At 36.9% G+C, this 24088-nt stretch overlaps 1 protein-coding gene across 1 annotated transcript in view; it reads left to right on the top strand.

Annotated features, from left to right (window-relative positions):
* The first annotated feature begins 7709 nt into the window (after window positions 1–7709).
* The window catches only part of SYNJ2BP (synaptojanin 2 binding protein), a 33093-nt gene continuing 16714 nt past the window's right edge, over window positions 7710–24088 (top strand). Inside the window, exon 1 of the mRNA XM_010976582.3 lies at window positions 7710–7896. Coding sequence (XP_010974884.1) covers window positions 7833–7896 — 64 coding nt within the window. The 5' untranslated portion in view covers window positions 7710–7832. The remainder of the gene's footprint in view (window positions 7897–24088) is intronic.

Raw genomic sequence — 24088 nt, 5'->3', positions numbered from 1 at the left:
CATCGTATTTGTTATTGTAAAACCATCACAGAAGGAGCCATGGATCACTGATATGTCACTTCTTAATGCCTCTAGTTATTAATGTCATACCATCTCACATTTACTCTTTACTTCATAAAATGAATGGAAGTATAATGTTAATAAAGTAAAAAACAGTTATTTCAGTATACAGTTCTGAGTTTTGAAAAAAAAAAAGTATACCCATGGAACAACCACCCCAATTGAGATAAAGAATATGTCCATCACCCCAGAAATCCCTCATGCTCATTTTCAAGCAATCTCTCCCCACCCCTGACCCACATGACTACTGATCTCATTTATTTCATGAAAAGATTAGTTTAACATGCTCTAGTAGTTCATATGAACACAATAATACCATACTATATGTAATCATTTGTGTCTGGTTTCTTGCCTACAACATAATGTCTATGACATTCATCCATGTTGTTGTGTGTTTCCACGTCTGTTCATTGTTACTGCTGTATGGTATTCCATTTTATGGATATACAATGTTTTGCCTACCATTTGATGAACTGTTGGATTGATTCTAGTGTTTGTCTATTAGGAATGAAGCTGCGATGGAGAGTTTTACATAAGACATATTTGGACATAAGTTTCTAGGAGAGGAACTGCTGGGCCATAGTGGTGGTATAAGTTTAACTTAAAAAAAAAACCTGCCAAACTCTTTCCAAAGTGGTTATATCATACTACAGTCCCACCAGAAGTGTACTTGAGTTTCAGTTGCTCCACATCCTCACCCAAACCAACTAATCTTAGGCATCCCAGGGGAAGGGAAGCAGTACCTCATTCTGGTTGTAATGGCATTTCCCTAATAGCCAAAGATATTATGCATCACTATTATTTATTTATTGGAAGGCTCTATGTTTTCCCTTATGAAGTAATAGTTGAAGTCTTTTTTGCTCATTTTTGTATTGGGCCATCTTAGTGTCACTGAGTTATGAGAGTTCTTCATATATTTTGGATACACATTTCTTTGTTCTTATGTATTTTGCAAATATTTTCTCCCCATTTGTGGCTTGCCTATTCATTTTAAGAGGCATCTTCTGAAGATCTGACACTTGTTTCCTTGTCTTACTGGCTTCAAGAAGTGACCCACATTCCTTGGCTTATGGCCGTCTTCCTCCATCATCATAGCCAGCAACACTGCATCTCTCCCACTATTCCTTTGTAGTCCCGCTTTGACCATAGCCAGGAAAGGATCTCCTCTTTTAAGAATGCATGTTTAGATTGGGCTGACCTGTATAATCCAGGCTCATCACCCCATCTCAAGGCCCTTAATCTTTAATCATATCTGCAAAATCCCTTTTGCCATTAAAAGTTACATAGTCAAGAGTTACAGAAATTAGGACACTGCCATCTTGGTGGAGGGGGGCATTAATCTGCCTGCCTTTTCAAAAATCAATTGATTTTTTTTGTGTGTATTGGTTTATTGCTGAACACTATTTCTTTCAGTTGACCTATCTAACCATTCTTATAACACTATACATTATCTTGATTACTGTGGATTCATAGTAAGTCTGAGTAAATGTCTTAGGATTTCCTAAATAAACAATCATGTTCTCAGTGAACAACAATTTTACATCTTCTTTCCAAACTTTACATTACTTTTATTTATTTTTCTTGCTGCTTTATACTAGCAATTATCCCAGTGAAATGTTCAATAGATGTTCAGAGATAACATCCCTCACTGTTCTCAGTCTTAGAGGGGAAACATTTAATACATTACCACTTAGTATGAAGACAGCTGAATGTTTGCTTATTTTTTGTGGATGCCCTTCATCAAACTGAGGAAGCTCTCTTTTATTCTTAGTTTGCCAAGTCCTTTTTAAACCATGAATGGTGCTGAAATTTGTCAAACACTTTTAATAATTTAAGAGTTCCAAATGATATTTCTTCACCTTTATGAATTCTATCTTTTCACAGCATTAGTACTGAATCACTCCATGCCAAATGTCCTAAAATTACATCAATATGCTCTCTTTTAACCATTCACATCATTTGTGGGGTTGTGGCTATATATTTTACTTCTTCAATACTTCAACCCTATAATATGTTATTAGTATTTCTTGGAATAATTAGATGTTTTCAAAGAATAATTAAACACAGAATAGTAGTTAGTCCTATATATTTACCCTTGTGATACAGTATTCCTTCCTAGTATAATTTCATTTCCTACTATAGAAATTCCTTTATCACATCTTGTAGTACAGATTTTCAAGTAACACATTTTCAGCATTTATTTATATAATTATCTACTTATATCTTATTTTCCCTTGGTTTTACTGAGGCAAAACAAAGATAAAACAAAATTCACTCATTTACAATACACACTTCAACGAATCTGGATAACATATCCAATCATCATCACAGTCAAGATATACAATTATTTTTTTCACCGCAAGAGGCCTGCAGTGCCCCTTTATAGTTAATGCCCCCATCCACCCATGCAGAAAGCACTGATCTGCTTTCAGTCACTATAGGTTAGTTTTGCCATTCTAGAATTTCACATAAATAGAATGCCACAGAATTTATCATTTTGTGTCTGGCATCCTTCACTCAGTATACAGATTTCTTATGCAAACATCTGTAGCTTATTCACTTATTTTTTCAAGGTTTTCTCTATAAATTTCATGAGAGATTGTGCTCATCAGAACTCAATAAAAGAAGAGAACAATTGTTATTATCCATTTTTACAAAAAGCAGAGAAGTCAAACTTAAATTTGTTTGACTTCTAGAAGCCAAGCCCTAACTACTACTGACAATTCTATGCACACTAATGAGTTTTTTTCTTAGGATAAATTCCTAGAATTGGAATGAGCTGTGTATTTTAAGGCTTTTGATCTGTGTTATCAGGTTGATATGTATGGCCAAGTCATATTTCTTGAGTCATACATATAACACCTTTATGAATCCTAACACCCTTCCCTATAATGAAGACTCTTCTTTTCTGATGTAGGGTAAATATACAAAATATAAAAGGACTCATACAACACAACATCAAAAAATAAAACAAACAACTGATTAAAAATGGGCAGAAAACTTGAAGAGACATTTTTCCAAATAAGACAAACAGATGGCCAACAGACACATTAAAAGCTCACTAATCATCAGGGAAATGCAAATCAAAACCACAATGAGATATGACCTCACATCTATTCAAATGGCTAGCATCAAAAAGACAAAGAATCACAAGTGTTGGTGAGGACGTGGAGAAAAGGGAAGCCTTAGGCACTGTCAGTGGGAAGATAAATTGCTACAGTCACTATGGAAAACAACACAGAAGTTTCTCAAAAAATTAATACCATACAACCCAGGAATTCCATCTCTGGGTATCTTTCCAAAGAAAATAGAAACACTAATTCAAAAAGATATATGCACCCCTATGTTCATTGCAGCAGTATTTACAATAGCCAAGATATGGAGACAACCTAAGTGTCCATCAATATATGAAAGGATAAAGTTATGTGAGGTAGGTGTGTGTGTGTGTGTGTGTGTCTGTCTGTCTGTCTGTCTCCCATTTAACCAAAGGAAAGAATGAAATCCTGCCATCTTTGACAGCATAGATGAACCTAGAGTATATTATGCTATGTGAAATAAGTCAGAAACAGAACAACAAATACCATATGATTTCACTTATGTATGGAATCTAAAAAACAAAACAAATGAACAAAATAACAAAACACAAACAGACTTACGGATTCAGAGAACAAACTGGTGATTGCAGACAGGAGTAGCCTAGGGGATGATTAGAATAGGTGAGGGAGATTAAGAGGTACAAACTTTTGTTATAAAAAATAAGTTATGGGGACATACAGCATAGGGAATATAGTCAATAATATTGTCATAACTTTGTTTGCTGACAGATGGTAGTTATCCTTATTGTGATCATTTTGTAATATATATAAAAACATCGAATCACTATGTTGTACACCTGAAATGAATATAATATTGTAAATCACTTGCATTTCAATTAAAATATTAAAAATAAATAAATACCAGAAGCTGGGGGAAATAAAAGAATGATTCTGAAGATTTTTATTTGAATTGGACAAATCCAGTTACCCAGGAAGGGGAAAGACTAAAGGGGGTATAGGTTTGCGGGTATGGGGATTAGGAATTCTATTTTCATCATGATAATCTGAGATACCTATTACGCATCTAGATTTTGAGATGACAGGTAGACAGTGGGTTGCACAAGACTGGTGCTCACTGAAGAGGTGAGGTTTGGCATATTAGTGGCAATTACAGCCAGGGGACTAAATTAGATTTCTTGTGGACAGAGTATATACATAGAAGAATGGAGGGTACCAACCAGAAAGGCTGCTAGAAGATGCTTTGCTGATACTTGCTATTATCAATAGTGGAGGACTGCAGGGCAATTTTTCCCAAGAACTTGGTCAGTAGAGAAATAATACTCCTATGAGGGTTAAACTGTAAAACCAATATGTAAAGAGTCAGAGGAGAGATATACTATGCCAACTTAAAGATACAGAACAGCTCCAAAATCTGGAAGACTTCACTGTAATCTGTATCAGGAGATGAACTGTGTCCCCACAAAATTCATATGTTGAAGCTGGAATCCCTAGAACGTCAGAATGTAACCATCTTTAGAGATAAGGTCTTAAAAAAAGGTAATTTAGTTAAAATGAGGTCTTTAGGATGATCCCTAAACCAGGATGACCAGTGTCCTTACAAGAAGAGGAAATTTGTATACAGACATGTGCCCCTATAGAGGAAAGATGGTGTGAAGACAGAGAGAAAAGATGGACATCTACAAGCCATGGAGAGAGGCCTAGGAAGGCACCAACACCTTGATCTTGGACTTCTAGCCTCCAGAACTGTGAAAAAATATATTTCTGTTGTTTAAGTCACATAATCTGTGGTATTTGTATTTGTTATGGCAGCCCTAAGAAACTAATACAATCTGATTAAATGCAATTACACAACAAAGTAAAAGAATCTGTCAATCAGAAAGGGGCTTGAACACCTAAAGAAGCATAGAAAAATAAAATATGCAAGAGTTTGAAACCAAAGAAGTCAGTGACAGGGCAGTAAGTTGGAACAGATTCCATATCAAAGGACAAGTGGCTAAGTCCTAAATGAAAACTCATCCATAAGCTGGTCATAGGAGAGGCTGATACAATAAAATACTGAAGTAGGAGCAGGGCAGGAGCAGACAGGAAACTGGAAAAACAAAGTGAAGGTATGACATGAAATATGCAAAAGTAGTGCAAGGTATGAGTAGAGTACCTAAAGGTGTGAGGCAAAGTTTCCACTGATCTTGTAAAGAGTACGTTGAGGCCACCGAGTCTCATAATTTTTACGTACTTCAAGGTCATAAGGCATTAAATAGGCTAGACAAAAAGTGTCACTTCTTGTGTCACAGACTACCAATGGCCTCCCAATACCCATTCTCAGCTCTTAAAATAATACCCCTGATTTTTCAGTTGGCATAATTCCATCCCACTAAAATACAGCATATACTCCCTTATATGTAAGTATAATTCTGTCACCAGGTTTCTAGCCAATGAGAGATAAGAAGTGTAGGAAACTTCCAAGAGGTCTGCATAAAGGTATGGGGTGAAACTTTCTTTGCCTTTTCTTCCCTCCTTTCTTGGAATGTGAATATAGATGGTTGAAGTTCCAAAACCCATATTAACCATCTTGGACCATGAAGAAAAGGCCATATACTCCAGGCCTACTGGGGGCTGGACAAGAACAGAAAGCTGGAAGGAAACAGGGCCATGGAGACTGAGAAGCCTCAATAGCAGTCCTGTGCCATCTATTTCCAGACTTTAATGTGAGAGAAATAAATTTTCCTAGCCTGTTGCTTACAGAATTAAGCACCTGTCTCTGCACTACTGTTCTTTCATGGTCTGTTTCTAACCTATATTTTGTCTCATCACCTACCAACATATTCTGCTTTTCCATTCTTAGACTATGCTTCATATTCTTTTCCCCAAGTGCTCCCCATCACTACCTTGATTCCATAATTATTCTCAATTGTTGTCTCTGTGTGGAAACTCCTATTTCCTCTGTTTTCTGCCTTACTAGATACTTATTACCAGCACTGCCTAAACTTCTTTGATGGCCCTTTTTCTTTTCCTGCCCTTTGTGTTTCTTTTGAAGCTGAGTGCTCAGGTGAAAGGGTAATCTTTCCAGGTACACAGTGGTGATTTCTCCCTCAGTAGTCTACAAGAAACTAGTTTCTTTTTTTCTTCAAAATGTCTTCATTGATGACTTTCTTGATTTTCTTTTCCCATTTCTATTTGATCTCTTCTCTCTTGGCATTCCAATGTCACGTTACTTTTTTTTTTCACCGATCATACTTTATTTTGCATTATGATCATTTTATTCGCTCACACAACCAACATATGTTGAGGAGGCTTAGAAGTTGAGGGTGGCATGAACCTGAGTTTGAAGTTGAGAAATAATTTTTAAAATTTGAATCTCATTTAATCTTCTCAACAACAATTTAAAGATCTATTATCATGCCCTTTTCAAGATGGGGAAACACAGTTGGGAGATGTTAGATTACCTGATCAAAGCCAGACAACTGGAAGAAGTTGGAGATGAAACTTGAGATCAGGTCTTCTGACATCATCTGTGCTCTTTCCAATATTCCTTATTAACTTCTCTCAGGAGTAGCAAATAAGAGGTCTTCCTGCTGAATCTGCCTCTTTCGTGCTTTGTCTGGTAAACACAGTAGCTTCTGGTTTGAGAAACAACCTGGAGTTAGACCACAGGAATTGGCAGAAGATTGAAAAGTGCAGTTCTAATTAAAGCATTCAAATTCATAAATAAGTAATCAAATCAGAAGCTACTGTGTTACTAGTCTTACTGTAGGGACTTTTAAAAAAAGGGAAAAAAAAAAGATTGAACTTTCCGTTACCTCTCTCCTTTCTTAGCGGATTTTCTCGCATAATCTTGTAATTATAAATCTTTTTTCAGTTCCTTTTGTATGTATACAAATCTTTTAAAAAGCAAAACAAGCCTCTTGTCAGGTACAGGTCGGAAAAGGTTTTCTTAAGCTCCTGAGAGCCAAGTCTTTGAAATCTAAATATTAAAGAAGATAGTGCTCCATCTCTCCTCACCACAGGAATTAGCCTAGTCTCCTTGCTCCAAGCTGTAAGTACCCGCTTGTCACAGAAATAGAGGTTTATTTTTCCCTTGGATAATGGCAATTAACTAACACAAATGAGCACCCCAAGAGTGACCTACCAAAGAATGTACAGCAAACGGTGTTGTTAAGCCCTCTTACATGAGAACGTGCGTGTAATGGATTGTATTTGCTCGTCTGCATGTAAGGGTGAGATTTCTGTCTTTGCATTAGCAGACTGCCTGTGACGCCCATCCCAGTCTGGTTCAATGCTTACCGAATACTAGAACTCGTTTTTTTGTTTGTTTTGTTTTTTTTTTTTTAACATTGATGGAGATTTTCTGAGGTGGCCAGAGAGATCCCAGTTTTAATTTTTCCTTGACAATATCAATTTATTTACGTCTCTCTCTCTTACCTTTACCATCCCTCCCAGTTCCCCACGCCATCCCCCTCAGTAAAGCGTCATGGAAACGCGCTCCCTACTCACCTCTGTTTGCTTTGAGGACCGGGGGAGACGCCGCCACGCAGCGGCCGCCAGAACCACGACTCCCAGCATTCCTGGCGCTCCCCGCTCTCGCGGCTTCCTCTTCCGGTGCTGGGGCTGCAGAAACCCGAAGTGTGGCGCTTTGGCCGCTGGGCCGGGGCTGATCCTCTCCTTCACCTTCAGGAGCCCTAACTGACCCAGGTCGGCAAGCCAGACGGGCAGTAAAATATGAATAGGAGAGTGGATTACTTGGTTACGGAGGAAGAGATCAATCTTACTAGAGGACCCTCAGGTATGTGGAGTCGTCATCTCTGGCAGTGGGGTTCCCGAGGCTGTAATTGCAGAGCGGACACTTCTTCTGCAGGGCCCCGTTCTTTTGGCCTCGGAAAAGGCAGGCTCCAACCTAGAGGTTTCCTGTAACGTTCGTGAGCACGTAGAAGAATATATTGGCATCCAGCGTTAGCCTGAGACGGATCTGAAGCGTCCACCTCATTTTTCAGTCGAAGTACCACATGAATTTATAGTCAGGAGGAGTTTCTTTCTGCTAATGGTACTAGAAAATCCTGGGGGAAAGCCTGCGTCTTTGCCCGCAGCCGTAAACACCACACCCCTCCTAACATTGCCTACTGTATCACTGTTTCTATAGTGACTGTTTAGTAAAAGTGGGAGCATAGACAGTGTGGACTGTAAATGCATCGGCGTTTTCTTGTTGCTGGTATTCCTCCCTCCCTTTTTTCATTCCTGAGAAATTCATTTAGAGGGTCAGTTGGAATATTAAAGCAAAAAGAGACCTTAGAGATCTACGACAGCAGTTCCCAGACCTGGTTTTGCCTCAAAATTATCCAAGGTTTTTGCTTTTCTTTAAAGAAAAAAGTTAATTCCTAGGACTCATCTCTCTGAATTTGGATTCAATGCAGGTGTTTCTTTGTTTGGGTTTTTTTTTTTTTCCCCTTCCCTCCCTCCTTTCTTGCTTTTTGTCTTTCAACAAGCGCCTCCTGTGATTTTGATACTGCCAAATCCTCACTTACCCCTACAGCCCTCTTGTCCCCTGACTCTCTTTACTCCACTAGCCTCTTAACATTGCTACATGCTGCCTGCCTTGGATTTTATTGCCTTTCCTTTACAGCCGGCTAGTGTGTGTATTAAAGCTTTAACTTTGGGATTATGTAGTTCCAAATCTGGTATCCAACCTCTTACTGACTCTTTGATATTTACTGGGTAACTTTAATGATGTAAACCTTAGTTTCTCATCTGTAACATGTCAATGATAATAGCATACACTTTATAGGGTGATGAGAATGAAATCATTTAATCTATATAAAACATTTAGAATCTTGTGTGGTAAGTAAGCACTGTATGTTCACTACTGTTATTTTTATGGTTAATAGATAAGTGGCTAGGTTAACATAGTAAATCCTGCTGTTATTCCAAGAGTCCCCAACAAGTCATCATGTACCATGAGCTCTATCTGAAGTTTTTCGGTAAACCTTTCTCTCCTGTCTGTTTCCATCACCACGACCTAGACCAGTCAGTCCATCATCTTTTCTCATCTGGAACTTTGCAATAGCTTGCCCACCACTGATGGATTATTCTTCATAAAATATGGCTTTCAGAATCATCTGTGCCTTGTCTTCTTTCTTGTTCTAAAAAATATAAAATCGACTTTACTTATGAGGATATAATTCGTTGCTAATCTGCACGGTTTAATGTCATGCTCCATACGAGCTCTTAAACTTTTGTCAAAGGCTCATATCAGTATGCCCAAGTCTCCTTTTATTCCTGATTTTATGTAAACTTCTCCTTCTCTCACTCTTAATGGTTCTTGACTTTTGAGGCTAACATGGAAACTTACTGTTAACTCAAAATCTGTTTCTCTGTACTTTTCATCATTGGTACTTGTTCTTCTCCTAGGGCCAGTTGAAGCAGTAGTAGTTCGTTACCTGATTGGCCTGCAGGTATTTAAAGACATCTAGTTATTCTCCTGCTTTGTCTCTTCCTTCTACAGCCTGAAGATCCCTAGTTGTTACATTAGCTCTCTTGCCATTTGATTTGAGGTTTGATTCTAGTCTTTTGCTTAAGAATTTAACATACTCATAGTCCTTTTGCTGCAGTAACCATAGTATTTCCAGGATCTCCTAGAGCAGAGCAGAACTCTGATATTATCTTGCTTATTCCAGTCCCTAAATAGTTTTAAAGCTTAGTAGAATATCACTTCACCTTTTTTAGTATTTACGTAACAATGCTGCTTAATGTTCACCTCGTCATTCACTAAAAATTCTGATCCTGTTGATCTGGCAGATCTTAATTTCCTACTGCTACCCTTTTTCTGCATTATTGGAATTAGGACAGACTTTCAGGGGCTGATTAAGAAGAAGAATTATATCTAGCTAGTATGTTTCACCCCAGAGTGGTTTCATTTCTGTATTGGGTGTGCATTTGTTAAAAACAAACGTATTTATTCACCTGATGACTTCTTTAATTTTTTCTTAAAAGTACCATGTCTTACTCATATAAGTTGATAAACTTAAAGGTTTAGGCAAGAAGAGCCACAAACTTGGATAAAAACGGTTATTTAAAGCTTGGTTGCTTCAGTTAACAGGAAAAGATTCCAAGTTTCTGTCTGTCACCTCCCAAAGCTAGTTACCTGCTACATGGTATTCCTAAGTCCCACAGTCTAACTCAGGTTTTCCTCACTGAAGTATCATGAAGATATACAGTTAAATCAGTTACTACGAGTCACTACTAGAAGCTTCTAATAATTTTGGTAGACCCATAGTGATCTTTCTTTCACTGGAAGAAATATGAAAAGCCTCTAGTTACAAGTATAGCGTTTCTGTTTGTAGGCAGCATTGTCACTTTGTCTCTGTACAGCTTCCTATGCAAGGACCTGATAGTTTGTTTCATCAGGTAACTGCAAAAATGTATATGCTCTTGCTTTTTTTGTGCCCGTGTTCTGTCAGAGGCAAGGGTCTTGCATATTTCCAGTGTTTGGACCCATTTTGCAAGGCAAATGAACCTATTCTGTCTGATCTTGCTTACTGTGAGGGAAATAATAAAGTCTTGGGAAAATTATGACAATGAAGTGAGTATCTGGTGAGGCAGAAAGAAGCTTGGTATGTAGCTTGACATCTATCCTATGCCAGCTTCCTCAGCTGTGTAAGGAGAGGCTTAGGCTGGATGGCAGTGGAAGTTTCCTTCACTTCTTAGAGTTCATGATTCTTTGGCCCATTCCATGTGATTTATGATTCCTGCCATTTTGACCTAACAGTAGGCGGTCTGAAGAACCAACCACAATCTCAAATGCATTCAAAGTTTTGAAGAGTTCACTTTTTATCCTTTGTGGAACACTGTCTCTTTTCCTTCTGTGGGAGTCCAGCTTGATTAGAGTCTCTAAGTCTCCCACTTTTTCCTTTATCAAATTGAGAGCTCTTAACATTGGAAAGACTCAGTTCCTCTAAGAAGTATGACGGGATTCTAATCTAGCTTTTTTTTTTTCACTGTGACAGGTAGAGATTGGCCATAAAAACAACCCTACTGCACATTGGATATTAGGATTCTTTGTTCAGGACTGAGGCTTCAGTGGATTTTCAGCAAGTTGCTCCCGACAAACCATTTTTAAAGAGGGAACAGAATCTCTATTTTTCTACTTTCTTTAAAGGAATTGCAGAGGCTAATGGGTTGGTACGGTGTTTTAATAATGAATAATTAAGGAAGTGTGCCCTTTCTGGCAATGTGCTAGCTACTTTATATCTATTTTTGTTTGTTTGTTTGTTTTTGTTTTTTCTTCATAGCAACCGTGAGTGGTGATGAATCCAATTATTAGATGAGGAAATTATCTCTCACAGAGGTTAAGGATTTGCCCAAGTTCTAAAGCCAGTAAGTTTCAAAGGCCAGGAATTTAACCCAGATCTGTTGATTTTAGTATTCCATACTACCTCCCAGTGTACATACTGCCTCCCAGTATAGTATAGTAGCTGTCCCTCAGGAGTTGGCTGTCTGACCTTTATTTCTCTCCTGACCTTTATTTTCTTCTGTCATGCCTAATGTCCAGAAGGATTTGAGGCATCTTAAAGGACTAACATAATCCGCCGTGGGAAGTTTTGATAGTTTGCTATTATTGATAGAGCTGAGGGTGGAACCCAAAAACAAGAAATCTCATTAAGTCCAAGCATTTAAGCCTCTAGAGGCCTGCCATATGCTTTGTATTTAACTCAGAGACTATTGCTAACAGTTTTCTGATCTTTCATGAATCCCATAGATCTGAGAATAAAGTGATATATCCTTGCCCTGTTTTCTGTTGATTACATGAAGTCTAGCCCTCCTGGAATTTAGATTTCAATGGAGACATGGCATTCACATGTAAGAAGTTAAACCTCAGTGCAAAGGCAGAGATGGTTAAGGACTATGATGAGCATATACGTAACAGGAGAGCAAAGGAAGTGTGGAGGGGAATGTGTTAATCTAATCCTGTGCTGGAAAAGGTCAAAGAATGGAGCCATTCGTGGGGGCCAGAGTGATCAGTTGCAAGAAGGTGGACTCCTGGTGGTCTTGTAAACTAGGTTTAGGCTAGTGTCAGGAACAGGGATGGCCTAAGCAGTAATAGAGAAAAGAAAATGAGTAAGCATATTCTGAGCTCAGTGAGTAAACCAGCCTGGATAGAAGGGAGGGTTCATTTAGGAGAGTTAAGGGAGAGGAGGTTGCTAAGGTAGGTAGAGACTGGTTTTTGAAAAGTTCTCAATGCTAGTGTGGAAAACTTAACCTTTCTCTAAGGTTCCATAATTCCTTTTCATTGGTTACGACTCAATTCAAGAGTTATCTCCTCCAGGAAACCTTCCTTACCCAGGCTAGATGCCCCATGTCCCCTTATTACAAATTTCAAACACCGTTTATTGAGTGTCTGCCGTGTATTGCCAGACTTAGCACTTTGTCTCATCTATTCCCAACAAGGAATAAATGAAATGGTTATTGTCCCATTTTACAAATGAGAAAATCTCGCCTCTTAAATCACACAACTCCTTAAGAGGCAGAGTTAAGAACTGGATTCAGGTCTTTGTGACTTAAAAACCCAGGCCCTGAACCATCATAGAAAGATCAGAGTCCTAAAGAGCATAAGGAAGGGGGAAAAAAAAAGTGTTTATTTCTATATTTGCTTCCTTACTTGTGTCTCCTCCTCCTTCTTCTTCAGACTGAAGTCTTCTGATTCAAAGGATATATTTTACATCTCTTGTTTTCCTAATGCTTTGCCTGGTGCATGACCCAAAGTAGTCAGTAAATGTTCATGAACTGACTAGGCACATTGATGAACATCAGAAAAATATAATAGAATGTTGTTACGTAAAGAAAAACAGTAACATGGTCTATTTCAGCCTTCAAAAAGTCAAGCCATAAATAAAGCTCTCCACTAAATACAATTTAAGAGAGAAAAATAAGTTTGGTCATAATGTGTTATAATGGGTAGGAAACTGACTGAGACTCCAGAAACAAGGAGTTGGAATAGGTGGAAAACCACATAGAGTGAGAAGAACGTATGATACCAAGAATATATCTCTGAAGATTGCTTTAAATATCAGCTTATTAAGATTTGTTTTTCAAGATATTCCTTAAGAACAACTTCAAAGCAAGATACCTAGGAATTACTTTGGAGAAGGAGAAAGGCAATCTGATAGATGCTTAACTATAGAAACATTTTGTAAAGCCATGTGACTAGGCAGCAAAGTAGCCAATGACTGTTTTTGAGTAAATGCAAAATTATCTATTGAGAAAAAATATCTCTGCTTGGTTGCTTGCATCAGAACAAACTGTTGGTGTCCGGAGACTCAGAAATAACGGGCACTGTTTTTAAAAATATTCATTTAGTGTTTACTGTGCCTATACTGTAATGAGGAATCATGGATACTGGAATAAAGAATAAGAAATGATCCCTATTTTTAAGAATGTTGCAATTCAATAGGAGGATAATTATGATAGGCATGTGCTAAGTATCCTCAGGAGGTAGAACATCCAAAGAGCTATGGACCTTCATAAGATGTGTTCCCTGAAGAGTCAGAAAACACAGTGGACCATTTCAGACAAAAGACCCAAGAAAGTATTAAGTGCCTTTAGGAAGGGTTTCAGAAACAAATTAGATAATGCCATTCTCCCCTTGTACAAAGCTATGGTATTTTTGTGCCTGTTGCAGTGTACAGTTTACCATATGTGGAGCAAGCAGCAGCAGAGTAAAAGAGGGCAACAGACAGGGTACAAATTGCAATACCAGGCAAAAATGAAGAGATTGAGACATTTGAAAGCAAATGGAGACATGATCTAGTAGAGACCAGGCACTGTGCATTCAGTGCTTGGACAAGGGCTTATCTTGGAATGAGAGAATAAGAATGCCTACCTAGATATTTGAAAGAAAAGTTTAGAAGCAATAATTAAACAGCCCTGATGTATGTCCTGGCAGGTACTGCCTGAAGCATCTTTGGTAGGCCATATTCCTTGTTGCCTCCAGGATGGACAGGGATTGAGCATGGGCATAATACAATTTTTCTGTTGCTGTACCATCTTTCCTTTGAAGTTAAAGATTTTCCCTCTTTCTCTCTTTATTTGTCATGGATACTTGTTATTGTCTCTTGGGAGAAGCAACAAATAGCAGGTGTCATATTTTGTCTTTGAGCCAGAGAGTTTCTCCATTGAATATAATAGTTTGGAGTGAAAAGATGGCTAGTCATTTAACCTCTTGTGTCACCTATTTGAATCATTCATTTATCCTTTCTTTCAATCCACATATTTATTGAGCAGTAACTGTAGGCTGAATTTCTCTGCTGGGCACTGTGGATACAAAAGAGAACTGAATTTTAATGTGATTGCAGTGAGCAGCAGAGCATAGTGCAAGAATGCCCAAGTTCCTAGCTGTGTGCCCTTGGGCAAGTTACCTCACTTCTATATGCCTCAGTTTCCTTAGCTATAAGATGAGAGTATTAATAGAAGCTGCTCAGAGTTGTGAGAATTAGTTTTGTTTTGCTTGTTTGCTTGTTTTGTTTTACAAATACTTTTATAGTATTGATTCTGTGCCAGGCACTGTTCTAAGCACTTTACCGAAGACAACCCATTTAATTGATTTAACAGTGCCTCTCATTACTGCTGCCGTGTGGGAGACTTCAGTGGAGCAAGAGTTGAGTCATCCAAGGACGGCAAGGTGACCTGTGTCATAGGCATTTTAGGGACATTGGCCTTCCCCTTCTACATTTCCCTCCTTTCCTTTTGCACCTTCTTTTTCAGGTTATGAAAAAGCCTGCTAGAAGTTCGCAGAGATATTTTTAATCTCGCTGCATTTCCCCAGAATTAGAAATGTTGAGAACTCCTGGCTTAGATGTTATTTCCAATGACATTCACAGTCACTTGACACTGAGTTCTGTACGTGTCCTAGGTGCCGTGTGGGCACAGGAGATATAAAAATGAACAAAAGTCGGTTCCCTGCATGTGTTTGTTTATAACTGCTTTATTCATAATTGGAACTAATTATCGCACTCGAGTAAAGAGATAATTAAATGAGTAATTTCAGCGAAAGGTGTTTCCAGACAAAAGGAAGCAGACATCCAAAGTCATGGAGACATGAAACTGCTATGTGTGTGGGAGAGTGAAAAGCAGGGAGAAGAAAATTATTACTATTTTTTTTAATTAACACCTTACTGACTTAGAGCAGTTTTAGTTTCACAGCAGAATTGAGAGGAAGGTACAGAGATTTCCGTATGCCCATCCCCACATATGCATAGCTTCCCCCATTATTGACTTCCCCCACCAGAGTGGTACATTTGTTACAATTGATGAACCCAATTTAACACATTGTAAGTACCGGAAGTCCTGCCATTTGGCCTGTGCCCCCCTTTCTCTGCTCATATGTAGTATCTACCTGTTCTAAACAGTATTTTCACTACCCTAAATCCTTTGTGTTCCACCTGTACATTCCTCTCTCCCCTGCCAACCCTAGTAACCACTGATCTTCTTACTGTCTGCATAGTTTTACGTTTTCTGGAGTGTCATATGGTTGAAATCGTACAGTGTGTAGGCTTTCTAGATTGGCTTCTTCCCCTTAATAATATACATTTAATGCTGCTCCATGTCTTTTAATGGCTTGATAGTCCATTTCTTCTAGTGCTAAATAATTTTCCATTATCTGAGGATACTACACCTTATTTATCGATTGATCTGTTGAAAGAGCCTTGGTTCCTCCAAGTTTGGGTAATTATGAATAGAGCTGCTATAAATATCCATGCATAGGTTTTTGTGTGGACATAAGCTCTTGACTTCTTTGGATAAGTACCAAGGATTGCACTTGCTAGATCACATGGTAGGAGTTTGTTTAGTTTTGTAAGAAACTGCCAAATTGTCTTCCAAAGTGACTATACCATTTTGCATTCCCACCAACAATGAATGAACGTTCCTGTTACTCCACATCCTCACCAGCATTTGATGTTAGCAGTGTTCTGAATTTTGGCCATTCTGATAGGTGTGTAGTGGTATCTGATTGTTGCTTTTATTTGCATTTCCCTGGTGACATATGATGTGGAGCATCTTTTCATATTCTCATTTGACATCTGTATTTATCTCTTTTGGTGAGGGCAATTATTAAATTTTGCTGTTAGTGTATAGTGCAAAATAGGGATTGTCCAAAGCTGGCTAGAGAGGTAAGTTGTGAGTATTTTGAATTTAAAATTCATTTTCTAGTCAGCATTTTTCAATTTTTTTTAACTTTCAACTCTCAATCACATCAACATCTTGAGACTATGCTTAGAATTCTTAAAAAATCACTTTACTGTATTTGTGTAGAAACGGTACTATGTAAGAAGTAGGGTACTGTTGTCACATTTTTTTTTTGGCCCAATTATCACCAAATAATTGGTTCTTCAAGTAACTTTAGACTGTCCTTTATTATTGACTAATAACAAGAGTCAGTAATAGGTGCTTAGAATGCTTGTACTTTTACACTTAAGAATTATCAGATTCATTTTAAAATTAGTTTTACTGCAGTATGATTGACATGTAATAAAGTGCATCCATTTTAAGTGTAAAGTTCTAAGAAGTTTGGCAACTAATACACACATGTATAGTCATGCTTCATCACTTCAGAAAATTCTCTGTGTATTCCTGCAGTCAGCCCCCTCACCCCATGCTCTAGGCAACCACTAATCTGATTTCTATCACTGTAGATTAGTTTTACCTAATACAGAATGTCATAGAAATGGGATCATATAGGGTGTATTTAGGCTTCTTTCACTCATCTATGCTTTTCTTTTTTATTACTGAGTAGTATTTCATTGTGTACCTATATCACAGTGTGATTATCCATTCACCTTTTAATGGTTGAATAGGGTTGTTTCCAGGTTTTGATTATTAAAAATAAAGATTCTGTGAGTATTCATATGCAGCTGTTTGAATAAACGTGTTTTAATTTGTCTTGGTTAAATACCTAATAATTGGGAGTGGGTTTGCTGGGTTTTATGGGTAAGAGTATATTCAGCTTTAAACCAAACTGCCAAAGTGTTTCCCAAAGGATGTGTACCATTTTACACTTCTACCAGCCATGTATGACAGTTCTAATTATCACACATCCTTGCCAGCTTTTGATACTGTCATTCCTTTTTATTTTAGCCATTGTAGGGGTTGTGGAGTGGTACTGTGCTTTTTATTTGTATTCCCCTGATAACTAGTGATGACGAGCATACTTTTGTGTTTATTGGCCATTCATATATATTCTGAAGCATTTGTATAAGTCATTTTCCCATTTTTATTGGGTTGTTTGTTTTCTTAAGATCAGATTGTAAGAGTTTTTAGTATATTCTGGGCACAAGTTCTTTTTCATGTCTATATGTTGCAGGTATTTTCTTCTGGTTTGGCTTGCCTTTCTTTTTTGTGGGGATAGGATTTGTGTTTTGAAGAGTAGAAGTCTTCAACTTTTATGAAGAACAGTTTGTCTGGTTTTTTTTTTCTTTCTTTCTTTTATGGTTGCTGTTATTTGTGGAATGCCTAAGAAATCTTAACTACCCCAAGGTAAAGAAGATTTTCTTCTGTATTTTTTAATAGTAATGTTACAGATTAGCTTTTATGCTTACTTCTGTGATCTATTTCAAATTAATTTATTTTGCATATGTTTTGGGTTAAGCATTAAAGGTCATTTTTATCTCTATTTCATATAGACATATGGTTGTCCCAGTACTTATTGAAAGCATTATTTTTTCACCATTCTGTACAATAATGTATTTCTACATTATCAAAAATCAGTTGAACATTTATATGTGGGTCTAGTATTGATCTCTGTTTGGTTCCATTGGCCTGTCTTTCTCTATACAAATACTGCAGTATGTTGATAAATGTAGCTTTGTAATAAACCCTGAAGTAAAGTATGAGTCTTCTAATTTTGCTTGTTCTTTTTCAGAAAGGTTTTGACTATTCTAGAATAGAACTTTAATAACATAAATTTCCCCAGAAAAGTACCTCAGAATATAATTTCCATGTAAATTTTAGAACCTGCTTGGCAATTTTATAAAAATATCTGTTGGGCTTTTGATTTGGATTACATTAAAATTATCCATTTCAATTTAGAGACAATTATATCTTGAAAGTATTCAGACTTCTAGTCCATGAACGTGGTGTATTTTCATTTAGTTAGTTTTTAATTGTGTCCCAAAATTTTTAATATATTTTGATTTCATTGTCTTTCAACTAAAATGTTTTCTATATTCCCTTATAATTTCATCTTTAAAGTCAGAGGTTATGTATTTTCCAAACATGTAGGGATTTTTTAGATATCTTATTGTTAAGGACAATGTTTGTGTCCCTCCAAAATTCATATGTTGAAGCCCTAACCTCTAATGTGACTGTATTTGGAAATAAGGCCTTTATTGAAGTAACTGAGGTTAAATGAAGTTATAATGATGGGGCCACGATCCTATAGAATTAGTGTCCTTCTAGGAAGAGACTCAGAGGGTTCACTCTCTTCGTGCATACACAAGGAAGTCCTGGGACCAGAGAGCAAGATTATGGCCCCCTACAAGTTAAGAGAAGAGGCCTTAGAGTGAAATCTATCTTGGTACCTTGATCTTGGACTTCCTAAGCCACCAGAACAGAATTTCTGTTAAGTCACTCCATCTGTGGTATTTTGTTATGTCAGCCCAAGGAGACTAATACAGTTATTGTTACTGACTTCTATTCATTTCTATCTTTTGAAATCTGTTGAGACTGACTTTATAGACCTTCGGTCAATATGTGCCCTACAAAAGAATGTTTATTTTATAGTTGCTGAGGACATTGTTCTTGAAAGGTAAACTAGGTCAATTTGATTCTAAATGTTGTTCAAGTGTTATATTTTTACTGATTTTTCTATTTACTTATTATATCAAATTACTGAGAGAGAAGTGACTCAGAGAAGTGAGATGGTTCAATATAAGAAAATCAGTTCATGTAACACAACATACTAGTAGAATGAAGGAAAAAACCCACATGATCATCTTAACATACAGAAAAAGCATTTGAGAAAATTCAGCACAATTACATTTTAAAACCATTCAACAAACTAGGAGTACAAGGAAACTGCCTCAACATTGATAAAGGTCATATATGTGTCAATCCATATGTGGATACAGCATACTCAATGATATAAGAGTGGAAGCTTTTCTTCTAAGATCAGGAACAAGACAAGTATGCTTGCTTTTCCCAGTTCTATTCAACATGGTGTTGGAAATTCTTTCCAGAACAGTTAGGCAAGAAAAGTCAAAGACATATAAATTGGAAAGGAAGAAGAAAAATTGTTTCTGTTTACAAATGATGTGACCTTTTTTTTTTAAAACACTTTTTATTGAGTTATAATCATTTTACAATGTTGTGTCAAATTCCAGTGTAGAGCACAATACATATATTCATTATCACATTTTTTTCTCTGTGAGCTACCATAAGATCTTGTATATATTTCCCTGTGCTATACAGTATAATCTTGTTTATCTATTCTACATTTTGAAATCCTAGTCTGTCCCTTCCCACCTCCCTGCCCCCTTGGCAACCACAAGTTTGTATTCTATGTCTATGAGTCTGTTTCTGTTTTGTATTTATGTTTTTGTTTTTGTTTTTTTTTTAGATTCCACTTTTGAGTGATCTCATATGGTATTTTTCTTTCTCTTTCTGGCTTACTTCACTTAGAATGACATTCTCCAGGGACATCCATGTTGCTGCAAATGGTGTTATGTTTTCGGTTTTTACAGCTGAATAGTATTCCATTGTATAAATATACCACCTCTTCTTTATCCAGTCATCTGTTGATGGACATTTAGGCTGTTTCCATGTCTTGGCTATTGTAAATAGTGCTGCTATGAACATTGGGGTGCAGGTGTCATTTTGAAGTAGGGTTCCTTCTGGATATATGCCCAGGAGCAGGATTCCTGGGTCATACGATAAGTCTATTCCTTGTCTTTTAAGGAATCTCCATACTGTTTTCCACAGTGGCTGGACCAAACTGCATTCCCACCAACAGTGTAGGAGGGTTCCCTTTTCTTCACAGCCTCTCCAGCATTTGTCATTTGTGGATTTTTGAATGATGGCCATTCTGACTGGTGTGAGGTGATATCTCATTGTAGTTTTGATTTGCATTTCTCTGATAAGTAGTGATATTGAACATTTTTTCATGTGCCTATTGATCATTTGTATTTCTTCCTTGGAGAATTGCTTGTTTAGGTCTTTTGCCCATTTTTTGGATTGAGTTGTTTGTTTTTTTCTTATTAAGTCGTATGAGCTGCTTATATATTCTGGAGATCAAGCCTTTGTCGGTTTCGAAATGATATGACCTTGTATGTAAAAAACTAAAGATTCCACACAAAAAAACTTAGAACTAATAACAAACTTAGCAGAGCTGCAAGATACACATAAAGTCAGTTGAATTTCTATATGTGAACAGTCTAAAAAGGGTATTAAGTAAACACTTCCATTTATAATACCATCAACAATAATCCAAATGTCTATTTACAGATGACTGGATAAAGAAGATGTGATATATATATATATACACATGTATATACACACATACGCATACATACATACAATGGAATACTACTCAGCTGTAAAAAAAAGAAGTATAAAATAATACCATTTGCAGCAACATGGATGGACCTGGAGATTGTCATTCTAAGTGAAGTAAGCCAGAGAGAGAAAGAAAAGTACCATACGATATTGCTTATATGTGGAATCTCCAAAAAAAAAAAAAAAAAAGGACACAAATGAACTTATCTACAAAACAGAAACAGACTCACAGACATAGAAAACAAACTTATGGTTACCAAGGGAGAAGAGGGTGGGAAGGGGTAAATCGGGAGTTGAAAATTTGCACCTCTTGGGGAGTGATGGAAATGTTAGCTATCTTGATGTGGTGGTGATTTCATGGATGTATACATCTGTCAAAATTCATCAAATTGTACATTTGAAATATGTGTAGTTTAATGTACAGGAATTATCCCATAATAAAGGTGTTAAAAAGTAATAATCCAGTATTTATAAATAAATGTAACCAGAGAGGCAATAACTTGTACATTGAAAACTACAAAACTTGGCTGAAAAAAATTAAAGACATGAATAAGTGGAAATACATTCCACATTCATGGCTTAGAAAACTTAATATTGTTAAGGTGACAGTACTATCCGAAGTGATCTGCAGACTCAATTCTATCTCTCTGAAAATCTCGTTAATCTTTTTTACAGTAATAGAAAATCCCATCCTAAAACTTTTATGAAATCTCAAAGGACCCCCAATAGCCAGAGCAACGTTGAAAAGAAAGAACAAAATTGGGGGACTCACAACTTCCTGATTTCAAAACTTACTGCAAAACTACAGTATTCCAGTGTGGTACTGACATAAGGACAGATACGGAGAGCAATGGAATAGAATAGAGAGCCCAGAAATAAGCCCTCTCATACATGGTCAAATGATTATTGAAAGGGCACCAAGACCATTTGGTGGGGGGAAGGAGAGTCTTTTCAACAAATGATGTTGAAAACTGGATATCCAAATGCAAAAGAATGAAGTTGGATCCTTGCCCTACATCATATACAAAAACTAACTAAAAATATATCAGACACCTAAATATAAGAGCTAAGATTCTTAGAAGAGCTAAAGCTCTTAGAAGAAAAGTTAGGGGAAAATTCTTCATGACATTGGATTTGGTGATCATTTTTTCAATGTGACATCAAATGCACAGGCACAAAAGAAGAAAATTAAACAAATTGGGTTTTATCAAAATTAATAAATTTATGAATCAAAAGACGCTATAAAGAAAGTTAAAGATAACCCACAGAATGGGAAAAGATATTTGAAATCATATATCTGATAATGGATTAATTAATACCCAGAATATATAAAGATCTCTTATAACTCAGCAACAACCCCTGCCCCCGCCACCAAAAAACAGCAACAACAACAACAATTCAAAAATAAGCAAAGGGCCTGAAGAGAATTTCTCCAAAGAGGATATGTAAATGGTCAATAGGCTCGTGAAAAGATATTCAACATCACTAGCCTTAGGGAAATCCAAATCAAAACCACAATGAGATACCACTTCACATTCATTAGAATGACTATTAGCCAACCCCACCACCACCACCATAAATGAAAACAACAAATATTGGTGAGGATGTGGAGAAATTGGAACCATGGGCATTGCTGTCTGGAATGTACAGTGATGCAGCTGCTATAGAAAACAGTTGAGCAGTTCCTCAAAACAGATTTTCCATGTGATCCAGCAATTCAGTTCCCAGATATATATCCAAAAGAACTGAAAGCAACACCTCAGACACTTGTACAGCAGTTTCATATCAGCATTCACAACAGTGAAAATGTTGAAACAACCAAATGTCCATTGATGGTTGACTAAACAAAATGTGATATATACATGCAGTGGAATATTATTCAACCTTTAAAAGGAAGGAAATTGTGAGATGCCTTACAGCATGGATGAACCTGGAAGACATTATGCTAAGTGAAATAAGCAAGACACAAAAAACAAATACTGTATGATTCCACTTATATGAGGTATATAGAATGGACAAACTCACAGAGACAAAGTATAATAGAGGTAAGTCACCAGGAGCTAAGGGGAGGGAGAAGTAAGGAGTTACTTTTTAATGGATACAGAATTTCTGTCTGATGTGATGAAAAAGTTCTGGATATGGATAGTGGTGGTAGTTGCACTTCACTGTGAATGTACTTAATGCCACTGAATTATACACTTTAAAATGGTTAAAAGAGAGGAGGGTATAGCTCAATGGTAGAGTGCATGCTTAGCATGCACGAGGTCCTGAGTTCAATACCCAGTACCTCCATTAAAAATGAATAAATAGACCTAATTACCGCCCCCAACAAAAAAATTTTTTAAGATGTAAAAAATTTAAATGGTTAAGATGTTAAATGTTATGTTGCATATATTTTACCTTTAAACAGTGAGTTGTTTGTCCAGTAGTTTGATTTTATGTTACATATATTTTACCACAAAATGATTAAATGAGTAGCGGGTTGTGTGACCAATAGAGTTTGATTGATGTCTAGAGAAAATTAGTGAGATTATCTTTGGGTAGAAAAGCCCTTCAGGGCAATAGGGGGAAAGTAGAGTGTTTATCAGTCTGGTGTTTATAATGCAACAAGTGGCCATCATCATTGGTGTTAATGGACTATTTTGTTTCATTTTAATTATGTCCAGAATTACTCTTATTTCCAGAACAGCACGTAGTGAAAATGTGAAACTGGTCTTTGACTTTATAAACTTTAGATTTTATAGACAAGAATCTGAATAAAATGAAGGATTTTTCCTTCTCTGTCCTGATAATAAGCAATAGGGACTCTGACTAAGGTGACTGAACTCTGGAATGACCAATTCTTCCTCTGGAATATATAACCCTTGAGAACTATTCTGCAGCATTATCCCAGCATTGCTCATTCATGCCAGCCCAAAGACAGGTTGACTTGGCAGACTTCTTTTTCTAAAGCAGTTGTCCATATTTTCTACAAAGATACAGTATAGCAAAATGGTTTAAAACTCACATTTGCAATCAAACATCCTAACTTAGTGTGTTGATTTTGCAGAGCTAACTGGGTGACCTTATATAAAGTTACTTAATCTCTTCATGCCTCACACTTTAATTTCAGCTGTAAAATGTGAGTGCATGTGTTTGTTGAGGATTAAATGAGATAATGTATATACAGTGCATAGCATGGTATCTGGTACATACTAGATGCTCAGTAAATATTAATTGTTGCTGCTGCTATTGCTGCTCTTATTCATAAACAAGCTCCAGATGCAGACCTGAAGACAGGAGGAGTCCACGGGAAGGCATTTCTTGTTTCCTTTTCCAAGGTTCTTATACTAGGCACACTTTTCTTTCTCTCCAGTCCTATGGTGGTGTCATTCTTATGACATCTTTACTTTTTCTGCATTTAGACTTCTCTTTTAAATTAGAAACCAAGAAACTCATTT

The sequence above is a fragment of the Camelus dromedarius genome, chromosome 5 (assembly GCF_036321535.1).
Source record: "Camelus dromedarius isolate mCamDro1 chromosome 5, mCamDro1.pat, whole genome shotgun sequence".
Taxonomy (NCBI): Eukaryota; Metazoa; Chordata; class Mammalia; order Artiodactyla; family Camelidae; genus Camelus; species Camelus dromedarius.
This window is presented reverse-complemented; position numbering and strand designations above follow the sequence as displayed.